This window comes from Scomber japonicus, chromosome 20 (genome assembly GCF_027409825.1).
Source record: "Scomber japonicus isolate fScoJap1 chromosome 20, fScoJap1.pri, whole genome shotgun sequence".
In the NCBI taxonomy this organism is placed as follows: domain Eukaryota; kingdom Metazoa; phylum Chordata; class Actinopteri; order Scombriformes; family Scombridae; genus Scomber; species Scomber japonicus.
The window spans coordinates 7,588,482-7,607,460 of record NC_070597.1 but is presented as its reverse complement, the minus strand read 5'-3'; the positions used below and the strand labels follow the sequence as shown (position 1 = coordinate 7,607,460).

At 40.3% G+C, this 18,979-nt stretch overlaps 1 protein-coding gene across 1 annotated transcript; it reads right to left on the bottom strand.

The window, feature by feature from the left end:
- glud1b (glutamate dehydrogenase 1b) lies at nt 1-18,465 on the bottom strand. The gene is made up of 13 exons (XM_053341000.1): nt 17,909-18,465; nt 13,349-13,429; nt 12,966-13,021; nt 12,218-12,281; nt 11,297-11,391; nt 8,913-9,092; nt 6,857-6,994; nt 6,539-6,676; nt 6,336-6,416; nt 5,424-5,547; nt 2,113-2,204; nt 1,591-1,653; nt 1-744 (listed from the first exon to the last, which is right to left on the bottom strand). The coding sequence occupies exons 1-13, from the start codon at nt 18,303-18,305 to the stop codon at nt 625-627; spliced, it is 1,629 nt and encodes a 542-aa protein (XP_053196975.1). The 5' UTR covers nt 18,306-18,465; the 3' UTR covers nt 1-624.
- Nucleotides 18,466-18,979: the final 514 nt, after the last annotated feature.

Here is an 18,979-nt window from a genome sequence, read left to right as displayed (position 1 = left end):
AACTGCTATTCTCTTTTATTCACATGAATTTAAATCTAAATCCCTTTTAATTACAGTTAAATTGAAGTGTCCATCTCCCAGTTGGAGCAGACCTCTTTTTGAAATAAGGCATCTGTAGTGCTGTCAACTGAAACGATCGCCGGAGGATCACACATGCATTCATGGATCACAAAAAAGGGCGCTCTGAACATGGCTGCCAAACAACAGTGTGAACATGTAAAATGAGGACTGAGGAAGGGGCAGAGTCTTTCATTCTCTCTCTCAGGATGTAACTCTCTGTCTGCTTTTTCTCAATATAATCTCAGCAAAAACAAGAACAGGGCAACATTTAAAACAGAGATGCCAATACAGTCTAAAGGCAGCACAAAGATCACAGGATAAATACCAGGCTAGCCAATGTTTCAGCGTATGTACTGCATATATATGTGTGTGTGTGTGTGTGTGTGTGTGTGTGTGTGTGTGTGTGCGCGTGTGTGTGTGTGTGTGTGAAAGAGCCAAAGAGCAACAGTAAACACTGATATGTTCTGAAGGCTGTTTACAAGGTTTAAGAAGGCAGGAGAGGGTGATTAATAGCAGGGGGGTGGAGGGGCGGGGTGGGGGGGATTATGGGTCACGATTGGCCGTTTATGTGAAGGTGAGTCCAGCCTCATTGTAGACTTTGAAGACCTTCTCGATGGCGTTGACGTAGGCGGCCGTCCGCAGGTCCAGACCCAGGTTGTACTTGCTTGCTGTGCGCATAATTTGCTAAAAATGCAGAAGAGAACACGCGTTACACATATTACCAATTTGTTTTTATTCTCTTTCTTTATTTCCTGTTGTGGTTTATTTTCTTTTACTATCTTGGTTCTTTTATTCCCCCTCTCCCTACACTGAAATGTGCATTTTGTATCTTATTCATTACTAATGATTAGTTGATTACTGACTGTTAACATATTCAAAGTCACCGTCCTGGAACAGAGACATTCCTTTGATGTGAGAAATTGCTCATGTGCAACAACCCAATCCAAATCTACCCTATCTATAACACCTCCAGCAGAAAAGATCTGTATCTGAACCTACTTTTACTCAAAGCATGTCAAAGCATGAAGCTTCACAACTTCTCACTGTTTTTTTTCCACAAGACACCACACCTGTGAATCTATTAGGTTGAGATTTGTTGTGTAAATTAAAGTGTACTATGGCTTACACACCAGAATGTGGTCCAGTATTTCAGTATTTGGGTGCTTACTCCCTCCAGAGTAAAAGCCATATAAGAAACACCCAAACCCAAAAATGTGTCATGGATTAAGACATTTTTAGGAATGACGGGCCCCTATTACCATTTGAAATGGCTAATGTGGATCCTAATAAACAAATAAATAAATGGACTATTGTAGACAGTGGATAATGGACTATTCATCACTTCCAGCACCACTCAAAGACATATCCATAACCTTCAGCCTGTACTCAGCCCCTTTACCTGGTCACAATCAAGAACTCTCAACCATTCTCCATACAATTTTTATTAACTATTTATTTACCATACAACATAATATAGTACCTTAATCACAAAAGAGGTTTGACTGCATTATGTCCTGTGTGATCACTTACCCGAGCAGATCTCTCCATGGTATAGGCCAATCCAGAGTGAACGATATCCTTCTCAGAGGCACCCTGCAAAGGAGAGTTAAGGTTAAGTTAGGCCAATTTACCAACAGAGATGTTTGTAATATAAATAAACAACATATTAACAAGCATTAGCTTTGTTGTACGCTTTTACAATAGGACATTTGGTGCTTTTTATTACTTCACATTAATCCAAATTAAATAGTAATGTTTACTTTTGTAGACATAACTTGGCTCTCTGAACTTGTGAAGGACATTTTTCATTGTTTTTGACAGTACACTGGCAGAAAATTAATTTGAAATGGAAATATTAGTTTTACAGCTCAGATGCGATTGTTTTCTCAAAGGATTTACACATGCCAGCTGCATTCCTATAATGGGCAGAGTTCACTGCGTCAGAACAAATAGTGGAACAAACGATTGCTGCCCTGCAGAACTATGAATTCTTTTAAAACCCAAACCCAGTGCCTGTGTGTGGTCGTGTGTGCTTCAGCAGATGATACTCACAGCAACTCTGGCCTGGAAGTCAGCAGTAGGGACGATGGGGATGGGTCCTCCCTGCTTGCCAAATTTCCTCTCTAAACTTTCCTGCACAGACACTAGAAGAGAGAACATATGGGACGTCAGAAGTGATATTAGAGAAATCTCTTCTGTGAACATGTGAAAGGTTAAAATGAACTGTATCAAATTTATGAAATTAAATGAGAACGGGACACCCAGAATAAAACAGACTAAGAAGTATTCACCCCACTTTTCAGGGCTCATTCCTCTACACCAGTGTGTGTGTCTGTATTGACAGTAAGTCACTCTCTTCTTTGGTCCTCAAGAGTATCGGTCCGGCAACTATTTCACTGACATTGCTGTCAAAGTCTACATCACACACAAAGTACAAGAGCATGACCTACGAACATATCTACAGGTTTCAATGGAAATAAGTTCCTCTCCTGTTCGACTCATCAAAGTGTTGGCAGTTCATTTCAGACAGACAGATAGCATCAAACTGTGTGTGTGTGTGTGTGTGTGTGTGTGTATCTACTTATTGCAATAATAAACCCCAGGTCTGAAGGCATCTAAACACCACGGCCCGACGTGAGCAAGAGTGCTCTTATATTCTATTTTGCAGTCCACTGCTGCTGTAACAATGCAAATTTTGTAGTATTAATAAAAGGAACATCTTATCTTAACAACTTCAGCCCGTTTATCCAGTTTGAGACCCTGACACATGACATTAGGTTTCATTTTGACTGTGAAACATGATTCTGCTGTTTTATGATTGGCTGTTCGCATTGGCACATAATGATGGGTTGTGATCAAATGGAAATAAGATGGAAATAAAAAAGGAAACTAATTTCTTCCTCAGAGAAGTCATCTCAACAACTTCAGAGATCAGCTGACACCAGGACATCACTGACGCTGCCTTAACTGTGACAGACTACCCCAACCGGTCGAGGCAGATGGCTGCCCGCTTTGAGCCTCCTAATGGCTGAGGTTTCTTCCTCTGTAGACACAGCACCCACAGGCCCTACTCCTTATCTCTGGGGACTTCAATCATGCCTCTCCATCCTCCACTCTGCCCACATTCACCCAGTATGTGACCTGAACCTGAAAAATACATGAACTGCCACTGCAATGACTGAGGTGAAGCACTTGCACTTTAAAGAAGTCACTTTATTGTTATTTGATTTTTAGCTTATTTTTCTTTATTTATAATACTTAATACTAAATCTTACCTTGTGTCTTCTTTTTATTTATTCTCTCGGTTTTATTTTATGTATGCAAATGCATGAGAATGACCATTAAAGTGAATCTAAATCTGAATCTGACTTATTCTATGCAAACACTAAGGGGGCAAACAATTCATCACCCCTGCCTCCCCTGGCAAGTTCAGACCACAACCTGAACCCCTGAAGGACTGTTCGATACAACAGTGTGGGGAGGAACTCTGTGATTGTCATGGGGAGGACATCGACAGCCTCACAAGCTGCATCACAGGCTACATCAACTTCTGCATGAAAAACACTGTACCCACCAGGACTCTATGGTGTTTTTCGAACGACAAACCATGGATTAACACTTAGACGTCCACTATGCCTGATAGGAATGTCGTAGAAAAAGCAAACCAAAACAATCACACAATTTGCCTTTAAATGTACGATTTTCGCCTTTTTTCTCAGTTTTTTGGCCCCTCGTTAACTACCATGGCAAAGACTCTGTGTGTGTGTGTGTGTGTGTGTGTGTGTGTGTGTAGCTGCCACAAGTTGAAGCACTGAATTATTTTGCCACTCCTCTGATATCTGTGTGTGTGTGTGTGTGTGTGTGTGTGTGTGTGTGTGTGTGTGTGTGTGTGTGTGTATCTACTTATTGCAATAATAAACCCCAGGTCTGAAGGCATCTAAACACCACGGTCCGACGTGAGCAAGAGTGCGAGGTCCCCCCCATATTCTATTTTGCAGTCCACTGCTGCTGTAACAATGCAAATTTTTTTATCCAGTTTGAGACCCTGACACATGACATTAGGTTTCATTTTGACTGTGAAACATGATTCTGCTGTTTTATGATTGGCTGTTCGCATTGCCACATAATGATGGGTTGTGATCAAATGGAAATAAGATGGAAATAAAAAGGGAACGCATTTCTTCACCAGAGAAGTCATCTCAACAACTTCAGAGATCAGCTGACACCAGTTTGCTCCAGGACATCACTGACGCTGCCTGAACTGCGACGGACTAAGTAAGGTGACTTCCATTTATTTGTCCTTCAAAATCTTGACAATTTTCATTTTCTACTTCTCTAAACACATTAGTCATGCATTTACAAACATACATTAGCATTAATGTAGATCTGACTAAGATCTGACGTAAATCTTGATCTTTTGCCTTAAAGGAGCAGCTGCAGGACCAGAGTATCAGCCTCCACACCGAGAATAACAACGCCAAGAGAAATACAAGGTACAACTACACAGTAAGTCTTAAGTAACATTTCTCAGTAGCATATTCATTTAGAATAATTTTATTTGTTGTTTTTTTGTTTTTTAACAGATGTGTGCTCAAAGGTTTCCATACCGTAAAGGAGCGAGCGAGAGTGAAAAGGAAAGAACCAGAGCGACCACACTGAACACTCAGAGAGACTGTCTGTTTTTTGACACTAGAGAGAGCGGTGAAAGAAACAACTTAATTTTTTCTAGCACAGCTGTAAGAGAATGGATTGATGTAATGAAGGGACAGTATCCTGAACTTCATGAAACTAGAGAGGGTTACCTACTAAAATTAAAAAAGCCCAAAAGAGGCACTATATGTCTCTATCCTACTGTAAAGGTTGTGGTGTATGGCAAAGACCTGATGGAGGACTTTGAGAGAGATTTTCCACAAATGAGACAGAGGAGTCAACAGATGACTGATTTGTTAGCACAAATAGAAACCTTGGCCATAAATGCTAACGAAAGACGTCCTGATGAGCCAGAGGACCCAACACCAACTGACACAAGCGTGTTAGGTGGAGTTGAGTCTGATGGGCCAGAGGACCCAACACCAACTGACACAAACGTGTTAGGTGGAGTTGAGTCTGATGAGCAATAGATTGTCTGATGTATCCATAACAACAGACAGAAAGAAGTATCATTACAAAAAAGGCTACTAAAGCTTTTTGCTTCAGTTTTTTTTCTTTTTCTCTCTGATTTGCAATACTATGGTGTATATCATTTACAACTTCTGGGCTTGGTGTTTATACATTATTTAGAATTTAGTTTCAAGAATTAAAAATGTCAAATCAAATGTAAAGAAAAAGGTTAAGGTGGAATTAAAGAGCAGTCTTGTACTCACTGAGCAGGTGGTAGTTTGAGTCTCTCTCGTATTTGAAGGTCAGTCTTCCGTAGCTGACATGGTTGAGATTCTTCAGCCACTCGAAATAGGACACAGTCACACCACCAGCATTCAGGTACATGTCCTGCAGGATGAAACATCACATCCTTAAAATATGCTGTTCATCAGTCTTTGCTCTTCTGTGTGTGAAATTATTCTGACTCAATTTCTTCTGTACTGCAAAAATATTTTAAAGATTTGTTTGAGAGAGATTTGACTGTTTGAATTTGTGTGTGAAATAAAAAAATATGAAAAATGTAGAAACACTCTTGTTGTCTCTTCTTTTTTTTAAATAATAAATGTTCTGCTTATTGTTTGGGTTTCATGTTCATTGTTATTATTTAGTTATTATTTAAATGACTATTATGAGTGTAACACTCCAAAATGAGCTAATCTGCTTCATCAGGACTGTGTGGGTGTGGTTTGAACAAATTTGATTGACTTCTGAACACTGCTCATTTCAAACCAGTGAAAAGAGCAAAGACAAAACCACGTATGCAGAAATCAATCATGTGAAATAACCCTGACTGTGTTCATGTAGGACACCATCACTGTTAGGAAGACAATGATTTAGGGCCTTTAAAGCTTTTAAGTTAAGCTTTAAAGTTCCAGTAAATTTTGGTCGCATTTTCATTTTAACGCCCATTGTGTGTACATGTCTCATGTTTAGTCATGAAGCCAATTTATTCACTCAAACTCTCCTTGAAACGATCAATACAAATTTGGGGTTTTGTAATGTTCCAGGCGCTTTCTTAAAATCAGCTTTCTATTGAAATGTAAACACCTTTTTTATGTTATGATCAAAATATAGCAAAGTGTTGTATTCTTATTTCAGCACGTTTGTTTGTGTGTACGTTTATTGTGTGTGCTTACAGGAATAACCATGACGTTGTTCTCCAGGAAGATCTTGTCAGCATCTGGGGTGGTGGGACCATTGGCACCCTCAGCAATGATCTGGAATAGACAAAAAAACAAGCAGAGGCTCACATGACTGTGACTGCTGTGTCCTTACTCACATGAATCCAATTAAGACTTAAAGCACATCACTTTGGTTATATCAGAGTCAGAGCATTTACCTTAGCCTTGATTTTGGGGGCATTGGCACGGGTGAGCTGCTTCTCTCCAGCAGCAGGGATCAGGATGTGGCAGTTAGCCTCCAAAATGTTTCCATCATAGGGTTTGGCCCCTGGGAAGCCCACAATAGTGCCGTGTTGCTGCAGAAAGTGAAAAAGCACACACAAACATGAGACAATGATACTGCTACATAAGAATGAAGAGCTGCTGTATTTTAAGAAAGGAAACTAGAGGAAAAAAGAGAAAAGGAAAACAACTTTGAGAAAAAGAGATCCAAAGAAAGGAGATAAAAGTAAGGAGAAAGTAAAAGGTGCTCATACCAGTTTGTAGTCCTCCAGCTGTTTGGGGTCGATGCCCTCTGGGTTGTAGATGGCTCCATCAATCTCACCGATGCCCACACACTTGGCCCCGAACCTGTGCAGGTACCTCATGGAGTGAAGACCCACATTACCAAAGCCCTGAAAAAGACACAGCAGGATTCATTTGATAAGTAAAATATCATCATTGCCATAATCCAACTTTACTATCATAATCACTATTAAATTATTTAAAAAATCTTTTCCATTAGTTATATCCCATTTCACTTAACCAAAAACTGAGCTTCAGCTTCATGTAGCTTGATACTCTGGTGCCACCATGTGGCCGGTTTAGGCTGTAACATCATCTATTGAATCATGACCTGAAATGACAGCTGTTATGTGCTTGATTAAACTTTTCTGTGTAAATGTGGGTGAGAAAGAGCGACAGGACACCGAGAGACAGAAGGGATGCTGTCAGGGGCAAATCATTCTGTTGCCTGGTTTAAATATAAAAATGTTACTTAGTATATCAACGTTTTAGGATTGGTGATTAATTCATTTGGCAATATGGGTTAATACAGATATGGATACGGTTAATCATCGGTCACAGTATGTGCAAATTTCTTTAATGATATCTAAAAACAATAAATATAAAGAATCCAGACCAATAACTGTTTATAATGGACGTTTCCAGTTGTGAATTAATGCATGAAAATTCTAGATACTTCATTACACTGATGCTAAAGCACCTGCAAATCCAATACTGCCAAAACACAGTCCTGATCACTGACTTGCAGCTTTGCCTACAATAATGTAATACCACCAAGGATATTATAGTGTAGCAACCTCTGTATGAATTATATGGCAAAATCTTGATTGTAAAACAGCCAACACATTTCAGCAACAGGGATAAGCTCTTCTTGTAGCCATGTTTTTTTTACAAAATTTCTATTGTTTCATGGTCATTATAAAGCACATCTGTAGTTCAGATGTAGCGATGCAAAGAGCTAAATTCACAGCAGATTTTTACACAGCTGAGGTGCAATAAGAGAATAAAGCCATGTCTGTTTTCATCATGACACCAAACTGTTTTTGCCTCTCTCTCTAAATCTCTAAGAAATCTAATCTCGGCACAATGTAATCCTCAAACACACACACACACTAACACAAAGAGAGATTAGTTTTTTTAACATCAACGTCATGATTCAGCTGCTGTTACTGCCTCTTCACCTCCTTCAATGACACTCCAATTGTTTCTTTGTTGTTGCTGATGAAAATGTGCCTCTTTGTAAATCCTTATAAAAGCAAATACAGGCTGCTTGTGTTCTGTGATAAGTCTTTTGTTTTTGTGGAGTGAAATGCACCTTTACACAGAGGGTTGGTAGTCAAGAATGCCAGATTACATTATTGTTATCATGAAAAAGTTAAGATTAAAGAAAGTGTTTTAAGAAAGCTGCAATGGCCAGATTGTCTGTCTGTGTGTGTGTGTGTGTGTGTGTGTGTGTGTGTGTGTGTGTGTGTGTGTGTGAGAGTGTGTGTGTGTCCATGACATGTGAGAAGCTGTCATGTGACAAATGGAAGTGAAACTGATAAGGAAAGAACTGCTCTTTGACTTTTTGTCCTCACAGAGGCTTCTGTTCTTCTTACAGACTTACAGTCCAATCAGTGTTATCCTTACAAAAGGCTTTTCCATGATTTTCATGTTTAATACTCTGAATCTGTATTCCACAAAACTAAACATGTAGGAATTAGAGTTGTAGAGCAGGCTATTTTCTCCCAAAAGACTGTTAATTGGTGCCGGTCTCTGAGTGAACCATTGTATGAAAATGAACAAAGAAGGGAAACTCCCTCACTTTAGTGCAGTCTGCTTTGTAAGAGGAGATCAGCGCCAGGCTAAAACAGATGGCACGGCTCTGATTGAGGCACAGCTCTAAGACCTGCCGTCATTTTAAATGAAAACGTAAATCCTTTGAGATTCTGTGAGTAAATATCTGCAGCACATTTGTGTCTGCGGTCTCGTTTTTCCTCTCAAGTAAAATGTTTCTACATTGATCAAACCCTGCCTGCGAGTGTGTACCTGGATGACGAAGGTCTTGTCCTGGAAGCCTGGGGTCAGACCCAGCATGCTCATGTAGGACGCCTCGTTGATGAAGTTCTCAATGCCGTGGAAAACTCCACGACCGGTGGCTGAGATACGTCCATGGATTCCTCCCTGGCTGATGGGCTTTCCTGTCACACAGGCGTGGGCGTTGATGTCCTGCACACACACAAAAAAAGGAAAAGAAAATCAGACAACATAGATTATAGAGTATAGACAAGCCTACAGATTACTTAAGGAGATTTGAAGCTTCATTTTATTCAGCTCCAGTGCAAGCAAATCTCTTCTTAAACTTGCATCTTTCTTCACTCTTTTTATTAACAAAGAGCAATAGAAAACATACAGATAGCATATTCTCATTTATAGCTGATTGTCGACAGTTAAAATCAAATCTGTAGCTCACTAACGTTTATTCTGGAGTGGCTAAAATGAAACCTTCTCCTTCTGAGAAGTTGTAAAACCAGCACTGAGTCCACAATTATTGCAGGGTAAAAATAAATGCTCTATTTCTTTGGAAAAGTTTGAACATTTTGAAAAAGATTTAATAAAGCTTGATATTTTTGGGAACCAGCATCCAGTGGCCATTAGTGGTACTGCGTCCTAAGGCTTCCTGCACTGGCTACTGCTGTCGGCCACAGTGTTGACTGCTTGACATGCACTCTAGATATTATGTGTTCGGCTGACTGCACCTCAGTACACACTACCCACAATCCTCTGCGCTCAGATACCCGGAGCAGGAATGTGTCACCCACTCCAAATCCCTGCCAGGGGTATCTGGTACAGAGGACATGCGGCTGGAGAAGGGGAGGGGAGGTTAGAGAGAGGAGAGTGGAAAAGGAAGTGAGTGTCATGGGGCAAAAGGGGGGGGGGGGGGGGTGTTTCAACTCTTATTAATTAACAACTATTAAAACACCAAATGTAAATGATCTATGTTGCATAACAGTGTATACATGGCCAGATGACAGATGAAAATGCATGAAGATAATTTCAGGTTAAAGCTGAAACATTTATGATAAGGTTTTAGTGCATCTCCAGTAAAAAATAAAACTAAATACATAATCACTAATGCTGCATCATAACATCAATTAATCATTGTTTCTTTATTAAATCATTAAGTCCCAATTTCCTAGAGGCCCGAGGTGATGTCTTCAAGATATCCACAATTTAAAAAGGTATTAAGACTGCTGAAACCAGTGAATGTTTGGCATTTTTACTTTTTACTGATTGACTACCCAAATCTTTCTTGATTAATTTGTGTCCTTTAAGCTATCAATTAATCAACTAATAGTTTCAGCTATAAAGGTGGTTGATTACCTTTAGTCTAGTGTTTAATCTCTTCACACTAGATCTTCCTAACTCCTTTTGAATTCACTTTTATACCATATAATATCACAAAGGATGAACATGTGACATTATGACTGATCAGTGTGGATGTGTTTGATTTGCCTGTAACTGTGGTTACTGGGCAGAGATAAGCCTCCTGAATTTGCAGCCAAAATGCTGTCAAAACTTTCATTTACAATCTCCACTGCAGCGTCCATAATCATAGATTGGGACAGAGGCAGAAAAAAGGAGCATGGAGGCATGAGGAAGAGTGCACAGCTAAAGCACCCTAAATAAACATCACTGACAAAAACAAGAAAAATGAGTGCCATCTGCAGAGTATAACAGACGAAAAAGCAGGGGGAGTTAACAGATAGGCAAATACTATACTAATATTATATCTAGAATTAAAATAAGTTCTCTTTCAAATCAAACATCTGAAAGATATGAATGGAAAGTGTTTTTCTTGCCTTTATAATTTCTCTTTCGACTTAAACATAGCTTAACCGTGTCATGTTATGCTACTTCAGTACACTTTACTAGCAAATAGAGACGAACCCTTAATATCCAAGAAACCACACTATAGACACAAGCACTGATTATACCTGTAACACATTTCACACATTAACCACATACAGTACAGCCATATATGTAAAAGGTTTTGATTTATCTAGTTAATAGCTGCAATATACATACACAAACACACAAAGCACAAAATGGGTAAATATTTTCCATTCTTAGTCAAATAAGGACTGTTTGAAAGGTTGTGATAAGAAAAGAATTAACTGATAACACAACAACACACACACACTTCGCGCACACACGCTCACACATGCACGCCTCAGTCTTTAAACCGGATTTTCAGAGGGGAGGAATGTGCATGTGGTCTTCTGGGAAGGGAGAGGCAGGAAACCACTATTCAAGTTTACATGTGACTCATTTATTCCTTGTTCCTAATTTTAAGATCCGTACTGAAGAAGAGAAAAAAAAAGGAGTTCAGCAAAACTCTACAGAGTGTTTGTGCGTGTCTGAGAACTCACAGTGTGTGCAATAGTGTTGGCGTATGTGTCGGCAATCCAAGACATTTCCCTCTCTCCTGTGCTCATGTCTGGGGCCGGGACGTCGATGCCAGGTCCTGTTGAGGAAAGATGGGTGGGAGAGGAAGGTGACGAGAAGTGAAGAGAGAGTTTACTCAAGCACGCCAGCTACCGTGTAGGAATGCACACAAGTACACACTAAAAACACAAGTCGGTGCAAATGAATAAACGCATACTGTATAACATCAGAAAACAGGCTGCAGTCTTGACTTCAAAATACCTCTGCTGATCTTAAACAACACATATGATGCCAGGGGAAATATGAGTGCCGGGCTTTGCGTCCTTGTGTCATATACACACTACATGTGCCCTGTTGGGCCTCTTATCCTGGAACCAGGTCCAAAAACAGAAGCAGGCATGCCAAGAGGTGGGGGATGGGGTCAAGATGAGAGAGAAAAAAGGATGAGTCTATTTCTCAATAGGGATAGTTTGACCATGTTCATGTTACACTCGCACGGGCAACACAGTGCTGCTCTGCCTCCAGGGTGTATAAAAATTCATACATGATAGCTCTTGTATAAAACCTTACAAAATAAACACAACTACTGCTGTTGGTCACTGTCAATTAGGGGCAAATAAATATGCATGTTGCTTTGTTTTAGGCCTTTAAATATCAGGTTCAAGTTGAGCTTGTATCTCAACTCTCCTGTTTCTTTTCCACCATAATACATTGTCTGTCTGTTCAGTTGACACTGGCACACCCTGAAATACCCCAACCTGAATAAACAGAGGTAGATGACAGGAAACGTTACACCTCTCACCACTTCAGCCATTTCAACAAGAGTCAAATGACAACAAGAACCATTTCGTGGAGTTACATTTAGTTTAAAACAAATGACACATCATACAATGACACAAACTCACCGATGAAACCCTTCTTGGCCAGCTCAATTGTGAATCTCCTGGTAATCTTCTCGAGCTCATTATCCTGCGACAGAGTGTGTAGAGTTGGAGAAAAACACGTTGTTACCTTGGTTACAGTGTAATAAAACATTCAAGGATGGGAAGTTATTCAAAAAAAAAAAAAAAAAAAATAGGCGGCACAACAGAGAAAGAATTGCTTCACTACCAGCAAACCAAAGAGTGACTCATTTATATAAAAGGAAACTTTTATTTAGATATTTAGACAGATGCTTTGGGCTTTTAAACAACACTGTGAGGCTTTTGTTTAGTGGTTTAGTTTAGTGTAAATCAGTAAACTCTGGATTCAGAGGCAACAGCAAATGACCTTTGAATCTTATTATTTCACTGTATTCACCAATAGACAGACTCCAATACCTATCGATAATGCCATAAGAAAGGCAGAGCAAACACCATTAGTTAAATAAAATAAGCCATAAAATAAGCCCTGCCTTTTTGTATTCTAGTGTAATTGATTCATCCTCGTTTGTTTGAACGTGACAAAGAGGCAGAAACACAGAGCGGGACATGAAGTGAAGAATTCAGTGTACTCTGAGTAAATATGGGCACTACCTTCTCCCATGACCGCCATCTCTGTGGGTTGTATGTGCTAATCTTTGCTGCTTTCCTATTACAACAAGCGGTTTAACATGTCTATGTATCTCTACGTGTGCGTGCGAGTGTGGGGGAGGATTGACATTAGAAGGCTTACAGTGTAATTCCTGGGGTTGATCTTGACTCCGGCTTTGGCTCCCCCAAATGGCACATCTGGAGGAGAAGAAAGAGAGCTTAATAACTGTATATACATATGTATGCTTGTACTAAACACATAAAATTGAGATATACATTTATATTTCATTATGTGTAATCAGTTGAAAAAGAGACAAAACAAAGGCTGGATCATCAGCTACTGTTGCATGACCAATCTAATATCTTGGAAAAAATAGTCAAAAGCAGTTCTCTAGTTGCTTTTGACTATTAAAAAGGTGGATAAATGACAAGAACTTGATAATAGATAAAGTATTAATATTTATGTGGAGATCTGGGGATAACCCGCATCAGGCTGTGTGGAAGGAAAAGACTTTAAATACTTACCAACAACGGCACACTTGTAAGTCATCAGAGAGGCCAGAGCTTTCACCTCATCCACAGACACATCTGTGCTGTAACGGATACCTGAGGGAAACACACATGGAGCAGTTTACAACCAGATGCAGAACAAAAAAAACACTTCACTGTTTTACTTCTGTTCAATGTCATTCCATGTAGGGTTGCAACCTATTATTCTCATTATCGATTAAGTTAAAGATTATTTTCTTTTGTCCCTAAAAACATAGTGAAAACGGCTGTTATAATTTCTCAGAGCCCATGGAGACGTGTTCTTGTTTTGTGTCCACTACGTATGACACATACAAGTTTCAAATCCTCATATTTTAAAAGCTGCAACCAGCAAATATTTGCTTGTCGAAAATAGCTGCTGATTAATTTTGTTTCATTTTGATTGCTTAATAGATGAGTCGACAAATCATTGTAGCTCTTTTAAAATATACTAGTATATGAGTTCCGGTGCCTTGTATATTGACAGTTCATTAAGTGTATGAACTGAGCCATGAAAGGAAATCATTAGATGACACAGAAACTGTTTCCATTTTGCTCAACAGCAGAAAAAAGGTAATAAATGGCTGAGATAGAGTGCCATCTTGAAAGGAAACTAACCCCAGAACAGCAATCACAGTATGTTCACACCAGACTTCATTCACAGGTCAGAGATCACTGATTACGTCTAACAGCAGCGTTGGGAGGGTGGAGATCGAATGAGCCAATCCCAGCCCTCCAATTTAACCCCTATCCCACGAGCTGCAGCTATTCCTTCCTGTTGTCTGCGGTTTACTACAGTCGCCATAGTAACATGTGTGGGGAGGCCTGTATGCGGTGTAACATGAGATCATACAGCAAGCTGCATGTTCAGCCAGGTTTGCCCAGCCGCTCTACGCCATCTTGCTGGCACAGTCTGTGTGTACGTGCATGTGTGTGATTGTCCAGCTGTGCCAAATATAGCTCGTCCAGAGTTAGCTTGCGCAGAGAAACCCAAGGACAATCAAGCACAAAAAGGAGACTGCAGATCACTTTAGAGGGGGGGGGGGGGCATTATGTTTTTCTTTTATTAGTGTTCAAAATATAGGAAGCACAAGTAAAAGCCCACCCACTCTGATGTCATCTTTAAGTGCCATTCAATGATGTCATTCTGTGCCCACTGACTGCTATTTGTGTTATTGCAGAGTGCCTCACGTCCTCAGGCTGTGATAACTGCAATATTGAATTACATGACAGAAGCAAGCTCTATCTTTCAGCAAGCTGCTGCGGTTATCTCTTTATCTTCATTTGCCATTCATCTCAAAGATCATCCGAGTTACTGCAGGCCGGCAGAGGACAGTCTCGAACTCGGTGATCAAATTAAAAAGGAAGGCCTGTCCGGCTACCCATCCCCCCATCTAGCTATTCATTTCTCGGCCCGACCAACAGGCCTTCACAGTGACGGGTACCAAAGCAATTTTGTAAATACATTCCTCTGAAATGGAGAGCAGATTTTGTGGAAATATACAGTCCCGTCCCCGAGCTGAAACTCGAGACCCTGCAACAGTTCAGTTTTTTTTACAGGCAGGCCTGAGGGTGGAGCTTTCTGCTTTGGGCTGACATCTCGGGTCTAAAGCAACCTGACAGCTTTCTAGACTCTTTTCTAGACGTATTTGTGGGTTTCTACTTGCTTGTGTGTTTGGCTTTCAGTATTATTTTTTGTGCATTAGCCCTCACATGCTATTTTTCCCCCTTTTATTGGTAATAAGCAGCAAAGTACAGTGACAAAGCATTTTATTTACACCATGTGGCTTTTAAACTACACTGTACATCATTACAGCTGAATGGCCTTCCGTTTTTATAATGGGTGTCCCTCTATAAGTATACAACTATAACTGATATTATGTTTCTACAATTACGATATGTAATGACATTTAATATTAAAAGTCTGCTTTTCTGTTCAGTGGGAAATTGGAAGTAAAAGGATTAATTCCACTTCAGCACAGAAAGAAGGATGTTGACGATTTAGCCGACTAAACAGAAACTCTAGCAGCTTGTAGTGTTTAACTGTGGGGACAACATTTCATAAAATACAACTACACATAAAAGGATGATGTTCCTGTGTTAATACGCTCACTCCGTAGTCAGCAGAGGCCGGTTTGAGCAAGACATGCACAAACAAAAAAACAGCCTTTGCACTTTGTAGTTTACTCTGATGAGAACAAAGCAAAGGGTCTATGCACTACATCAATGATTAAACCCACTGTAAAAAAAACAGTGCTAACTCCCACCGCTCGCACGTGTTATCCTGGAGTTTGGCATAAAGGGAGGAACCTGTCAAGAGTTTTTTGTCAATTAAATAAAAAAAAAAAAAAGTAAACTTTTATGCTTTGGCTTCAGATTTGAGTTTAATAGTGACTCCTATGAGAGACTTTAATTTATCATACAGGGAATATGAACTGCAATTGGCAGGCTGAGCGATAAATATAGAATAAGATCATTTTTCTATATCTTTTACGCCACTACTATATTGCAAACCACTTTAACCACTTGATAGCTGTACCTTAGTCTGGATTAGGCTTTACCTCCCTTGAGGACTGTCAACACCAAGCTGGGTTTGGATTTAGCATCTGATCGGAATAATCCTAGACGCTCTGCAGGCTTTTATGATGGATAGGTTGTGATATAATAATAATAATAATAATAATCATTTATTTTACTTAGATTGCTTCACTGAGGAATCTCTCAGTGATTACTGGCTGTACATTTAGCATGGTAGTGGTGGTGTACTGATCCATTACTGCTAATTTGTTTGGGGTAAAAGCTGTAATGGATACTTAATCTGGAATCTGGGTGCCATTAAAAGAAAAAAAAAGTACATGTGTGCATGTCTTGTACAGAAATATGCCTCCCCAGAATAGGTCTACATTCATTACATCAAGCAGGTGCAGTGGATAGTTTCAAAGTGTTAATAACAGGCCAGTGTCCGCTCCACATCATTCAAACATGCCCTTTGACTGGCTGCCTTAATGGTATGTCTCTTTCTACTGAGAATGCCTCCTCTCCAAGGCACCCTCCCCCCACCTGTCACACTGCTGACAAATAGGAGAGCCTGGAAACACAACCACCCCCTCCCCAACTCTCACGCCTCCTGAGACTTCCTACACATCATATCCTTCTCTATTTGCAAATTTACCCAGACTGCACTGCAGCACTTGCCCATAATGCATTCAGTTTGAACCTTGAACTTTGAACAAAAGAGCATAAGTCATTCTGTCATATATATATATGCTCAAGGCTGCCCCCCCCCCTGCATGTGAAGCTCTTTAAAGTCTTTCTGTATAACACTGAATATACATTAGAGCTGCAAAACTTACTTGTGGAAACTATTTTGATAATCTAATAATCATTTTCACCATTTTTAAAAAGACTGCCAAACATTCAATCATTGCAGCCCCTCAAATATAAGAATATGAAGCTTTTCAGTGTCATACATGATAGTAAACTGAATATATTTGGATTTTAGACAATTTATCAGACAAATAAAACAAAAGATAGATTTGATTTTGCCATTAGATTTAAGAAATTATAGCAGGAAAGTTTTCACTTTTTTGTTTTTTTACACATTATAGACAAAGTGAATAGTCTATCGGTCAAGCAATTAATCAGCAATGATCTGCTTTGACACCTGCCTAACTTTGCCTGCACGCATGGATCACTGGACAGAGCAGCGCATGAGCAAAAGGTCTCCAGTGGTCACCGATGCAGCACATGTAGAGATGCCTGAAACGCTCAATGACACAGCACCTGATGCCCTCTCATAACCTGACACACAAATTAAAATCAGAATAGACCATAGTAATTATTAGAGGTGCAACAATTAATCGACAACTAGTTAGGCAATTTATGAATCACCATGACTAATCTGGTTTATTTAGTCTTCTAGGACTGAATATCTTTGAGTGGTGAACTTTTTGTCTAGACAAAACAAAAAGTTAGCTTTTGAGAAAGAGTGATGGACTTTTTCTTTTTCTTTTTTTTTTTTTTTAAACCATTTTCTGACATTTTATGGACAGTAAAACAAATCAATTGATCCAGAAAGTAATGGACAGATTCAGAAATAACAAATATTATCGTTAGTTTTATGCAGTCAACTGGAAAGCTTAAAAAGTCAAAAGGCTATGATATGCTAGGCTGGCAAAATGACTGCATATGAAAGATTAAAGATTAAAGACTGATGAGGACTGCTGCAGAGAGGAGGGGGAGGGGGGGGCACACTACAGTAAGGTTTGAGCCACAGGTGAGAAAGAAGAAGAAGGTCACTGTAAACTATAAAGCTTTCCAGGGAAAAAAACAGAATAAATTACTATAGCAACATGGGTGTAGTTCATGTGTGGTTGCCAGCTAAGGGTGGGACCAGTGAAGCTGCATGTTATAGTGAATTAGCGCCGCAGCAGCCTTGTGTGTGTTTTCTGCTTTTTTTTAAACTTGCTAACATTACTGCTAACAAATGCTAGGTAGCTGGCTAAAGCTAACTAGCTGCCAGGAAGGCCATTTAGGGAGGTTTGCCTCAAATCTTACCTCCTTTGCAGGGTGTCCTGTGCTGGCTGTGCTGGGCGCGGTAGCCCTCCACCACCTCCCACTCCCCGTTGTCCCTCCTGATGGGGAAAGACACGCTCAGGACGTGGTTGCAGGGCTTGATGATGCGCAGGATCCCCCGCACACGGTTCCTCTTCTGCTCGGGGGTCTCCCTGGTCCGCAGGTCCTCCACCAGCTTGTCCTCCACGATGCTGGCACCGCGGTCGAAGAAGCCCTCGACCATCCTGAAGAAGTTGGGGTCGTCGGTTTTGTCAACCTTGTCGGCATAATGACGGACCCGCATCAGAGAGGAGGACGCCGGGAGAGCAGAGTCCACGCAACCCGAGGCCAGGGCAGTGCCCGCAGAGCGGCTCAGCAGCTCCCCGAAATACCGGTACATGACTGAAACTAGCTAACCGAGGTACGAACTAATATAAAAAGTCAACTAAACAACAAGGACGATGGGGGTGACGACAGGAGAGGGGGGTAAGAATGAGCGACACAGCAGCTCCTCACCGTGTCCCGTCCTCTGGCCGAGTGGGGAATGGCATACTGTGTCGGTTTGCTTTAAAAGGCAGCACGAGCCGAGCAGAGGAGAGCACAGGGGGGCTTCTCGCGCTACACGCACGCGGAAGAGGAGGACCGAGGGAGGCGCGCGGCCGTGGGAAGCAATTGACAGCGCGCGCTCCCGAGTTTGCGCAATGGATCAATGGATTAAAAAACAAATGTTAAAAGACCACCACATACAGAAATACTCTACTTTGACTAGTGAGTTGTGTCTGATATGATTTTTACCATCAAAAAAGTTAAATTATGAAGTCCTAAAAATTACATCAACTCTTTCTCCCTTTATAAAAAAAAAATCAAAATCTATAAATGTGCAAATATAGTTGGTTTAGGCAATATCTCTTATTTATTTACTTAATCCTTAAAAAACAGGTAGTCTCATTGAGATATGTGAGATTTGTGTACAAGAAATTCACACATGCAACAATACACAATTCACTCAACAGACAATAAATAAGTCAAACATATAGGCTAGTGCACAATAAGAGGAATGTGTGTATATTGTGA